The sequence below is a fragment of the Phodopus roborovskii genome, unplaced genomic scaffold (genome assembly GCF_943737965.1).
Source record: "Phodopus roborovskii unplaced genomic scaffold, PHOROB, whole genome shotgun sequence".
NCBI classification, from domain to species: domain Eukaryota; kingdom Metazoa; phylum Chordata; class Mammalia; order Rodentia; family Cricetidae; genus Phodopus; species Phodopus roborovskii.
The window spans coordinates 21367916-21371107 of record NW_026126558.1 but is presented as its reverse complement, the minus strand read 5'-3'; the positions used below and the strand labels follow the sequence as shown (position 1 = coordinate 21371107).

At 39.8% G+C, this 3192-nt stretch overlaps 1 protein-coding gene across 1 annotated transcript; it reads left to right on the top strand.

Moving 5' to 3' along the window:
- The first annotated feature begins 438 nt into the window (after positions 1–438).
- Positions 439–2266, top strand: LOC127234483 (molecular chaperone MKKS-like). The gene is given in 3 exon segments (XM_051201435.1): positions 439–1220; positions 1222–1691; positions 1694–2266. Coding segments are annotated over 3 exon segments (1689 nt in total). The 3' UTR covers positions 2131–2266.
- The last annotated feature ends 926 nt before the right edge of the window (positions 2267–3192 follow it).

The window sequence follows — 3192 nt, the reverse complement described above, 5'->3', positions numbered from 1 at the left end:
TAGAAGAAGTAGCAGGCTTTCAGTTTTCAGAAAGAAGCACCTTTGAATCTGAACTTGATAATAAAAGAAGAAATGAAAAGCGCCAGTTGGTTTAGAAAGAACTGGCTTCTCGAAGCTGGGGTGACTTTTATAGGTGTCCATCTTGGAACATACTTTATAAAGAGAGCTGCAAAAGAGTCTGTGAGATCTCAGTCCAGGGACAAACAGAAGAATATTGAAGAATGAAGCAAAATAAATACTTGGAATTATTGATGTCATTAAATTAATATATGTTGGTTATTTTCTGAAAACCATTTGATTTTGTAGCTGATAATGCTGAATGTGCAGACTCTCATTAAGAATAGTTTTTAATGTTAAAACATGTGACAGTATAATAAATGGGACAAAAAAAAGGGTGAACAAAATAAAGCTGTCTGTACAAGGGCCATCTGAAGCAGAATGTCTCGTTTCGAAGCTAAGAAGCCATCATTGTGTAAAACTGAACCATTGACAAGTGAGAGTGTGAGGTCCACACTTTCTGCCTTGAAAAGAATCCTAGCCTCATGCTATGGCCCTTCAGGGAGGCTGAAGCAGCTGCATAATGGCTTAGGGGGTTGTGTGTGTACAACCTCACAGTCCTCAGCTTTGCTTCGAAACCTCTCAGTCACCCATCCAATTCTAAAGGTCCTAACAGCATCTGTGCAGAATCATGTGTCCTGCCTCAGCGACTGTGGCTTATTTACAGCCATTCTGTGTTGTAACCTGGTGGAAAATATTCAGAGAATAGGCTTGACACTCACAAAGGTTATTAAGTTAAATAAATACTTCTTGGGTCTGTGCACAAGTTATCTTCAGTCTGAAGCCTGTAGTTGTCGAATCCCAGTTGACTTCAGTAGTACACATACCTTCCTAGGCTTGGTCCACAGTATCTTAACCAGCAAGCCTGCCTGTATGCTCAACAGAAGGGAAGCAGATCACATCAGTGCTTTGATTTTGAAAGCTTTTTTGCTTACAATTCCAGAAAGCGCCAAAGACCGAGTCATTTTAGGGAAGCTTATAATTGTTCCCTTAAAGGGCCAAAGAGTTACAGATTCTACTGTATTACCTGGACTGCTGATTGAAATGTCAGCTGAAGTTCAACTAAGGAGATTATCACCAACCCAAAAGTCAAGTGCCCTCAAGGTGGCGCTCTTCTGCGTGTCTTTATTCGGAGATTTTTCTAATGTTGGAGAAGGAACAGTGGTCTCTTGAGAATGCAGTTCTAGAGCAATTGCTTAATCTGGGAAGGCAGCTAGTTGGTGACCAGGTAGATCTTGTCCTGTGCCAAAAAGTTATGCACCCATCTTTGAAGCAGTTACTCAGTGAGCATCTCGTTATTGCCATCAACAGAGTTGGAGTTTCTCTGATGGAACCCCTGAGCAAAGTGACAGGAGCAACACCTATTGGTTCCCTAAACACAATAGCTTCTACTACTTACGGAAGTAGAAAAGATTTGTGCTCTGCAAGATTTGGCTCCAAACATTTTTTCCATCTTATTCCTAACGAGGCGAGTGTCTGCAGCTTGCTTCTCTGCAGAAGGAATGACACTGCCTGGGAGGAGCTAAAGCTCACGTGTCAAACAGCAATGCATGTCTTACAGTTAACAATCAAGGAACCATGGATTTTATTGGGTGGTGGCTGTACAGAAACACATTTGGCTGCTTATATCAGGTTCTTAATGAGGCAGAAGACATTGTCATTGAGGATGGTTACTCTAAAGCAGAACTCCGGATTGCTACTGAAGCATTTTGCAGTGCTCTAGAGTCCGTTGCTGGCTCTTTGGAACATGATGGTGGTGAAGTCCTCATTGACATGAAGAATGGACACTTTTGGTCAGGTCCATCCGATTTTACTTCTGTTGTTAACTGACCTGATATGCTGTCAAGATGTGGGTGTGGCTTGTACAATAGCCAGGAAGGACTCAGCTGGTCTTTCTTAAAAAGCACATATTATCCTTTTGCACCTCAAACCTGCCTTGCACGGGCTGCTGTGGGCTCAGCCAGCAACATGACTGTGGACTGTTTCACTGCCAAGCTTAGTGGCCTACAAGTGGCTGTAGAGACAGCCAATTTGATTTTAGATCTTTGGTATGTCATTGAAGATAAAAACTAACGTAAGAGATAGGCATATTTATGTTACGAAACAAAATAGTTCAGATGTCTAAGAAAAAATGGTTATCGTTCCCTCCCAAAGGCCTGTTCTGTATAGGTGGAGCAATGATTTATGAAAGTATAGACTTACCTACTTAAGGAAGGCTGTGGATGTTAAATAGACATTAAGAGAGTAATAATAATTCTTGATGCCTTTGCATCATCACCCCACATTTGGAGGTTATAAATACTAAAGATAGTGTGTCACCTAAGAATATGGGAATTTCTCTTGTAATTTTTCCAAGTTGCTACAATGAGGAGTGACCCTGAACCTTTCCCACTGGCAAGATAAGAGTCTTCACTTTTCATGATAGCCATAGCTTTTCATAAAACTGGATACTTTCCTTGATGTAACATTGTTGCTCTCATTTTAAATACTATAAAAATTGTTGGGATGTCTTAATAGACTCGTTGTGTTCACAAAAAAACATAAATAAAGTTGGAATTCAACAACAACATAAATTGCAGAAACCCTACAAGCTCATGGAAACTCAACAATGCCCAAATGCACCATTCCTGGGTCAAGGAGGAAATAAAGAAATTAAAGATTTCTTAGAATTCAATGAGAATGAAGACACAACATACTCGAACTCATGGGACATTTTGAAAGCAGTGCTACTAGCGAAGTTCATTGCACTAAGTGCCTATATGAACAAAATGGAGGATAGTCATATTAGAGAATTAACAGTACGCTGAAAGCCTTAGAAGAAAAAGAATGAAACTCACCCTGGAGGAGTAGACACCAAGAAATAGTCAATTTGAGGGCTGAAAACAATACAGTAGAAACCAAGAAAACAATACAAAGAATCGATGCAACAAAGAGTTGGTTTTTGGAGAAAATCAGCGAGACAGACAAACCTTTATGCAAACTAAACAAAAAGCAGAGAGAACATGCAAATCAACAAAATCTGAAATGAAACGAGAGACAAAACATCGGACAATGACGAAATCCACACAGTTTTCACATCAAACTTTCAAAACATGTACTCCACAAAATTCAAACATTCAAAGGAAATGGACAATT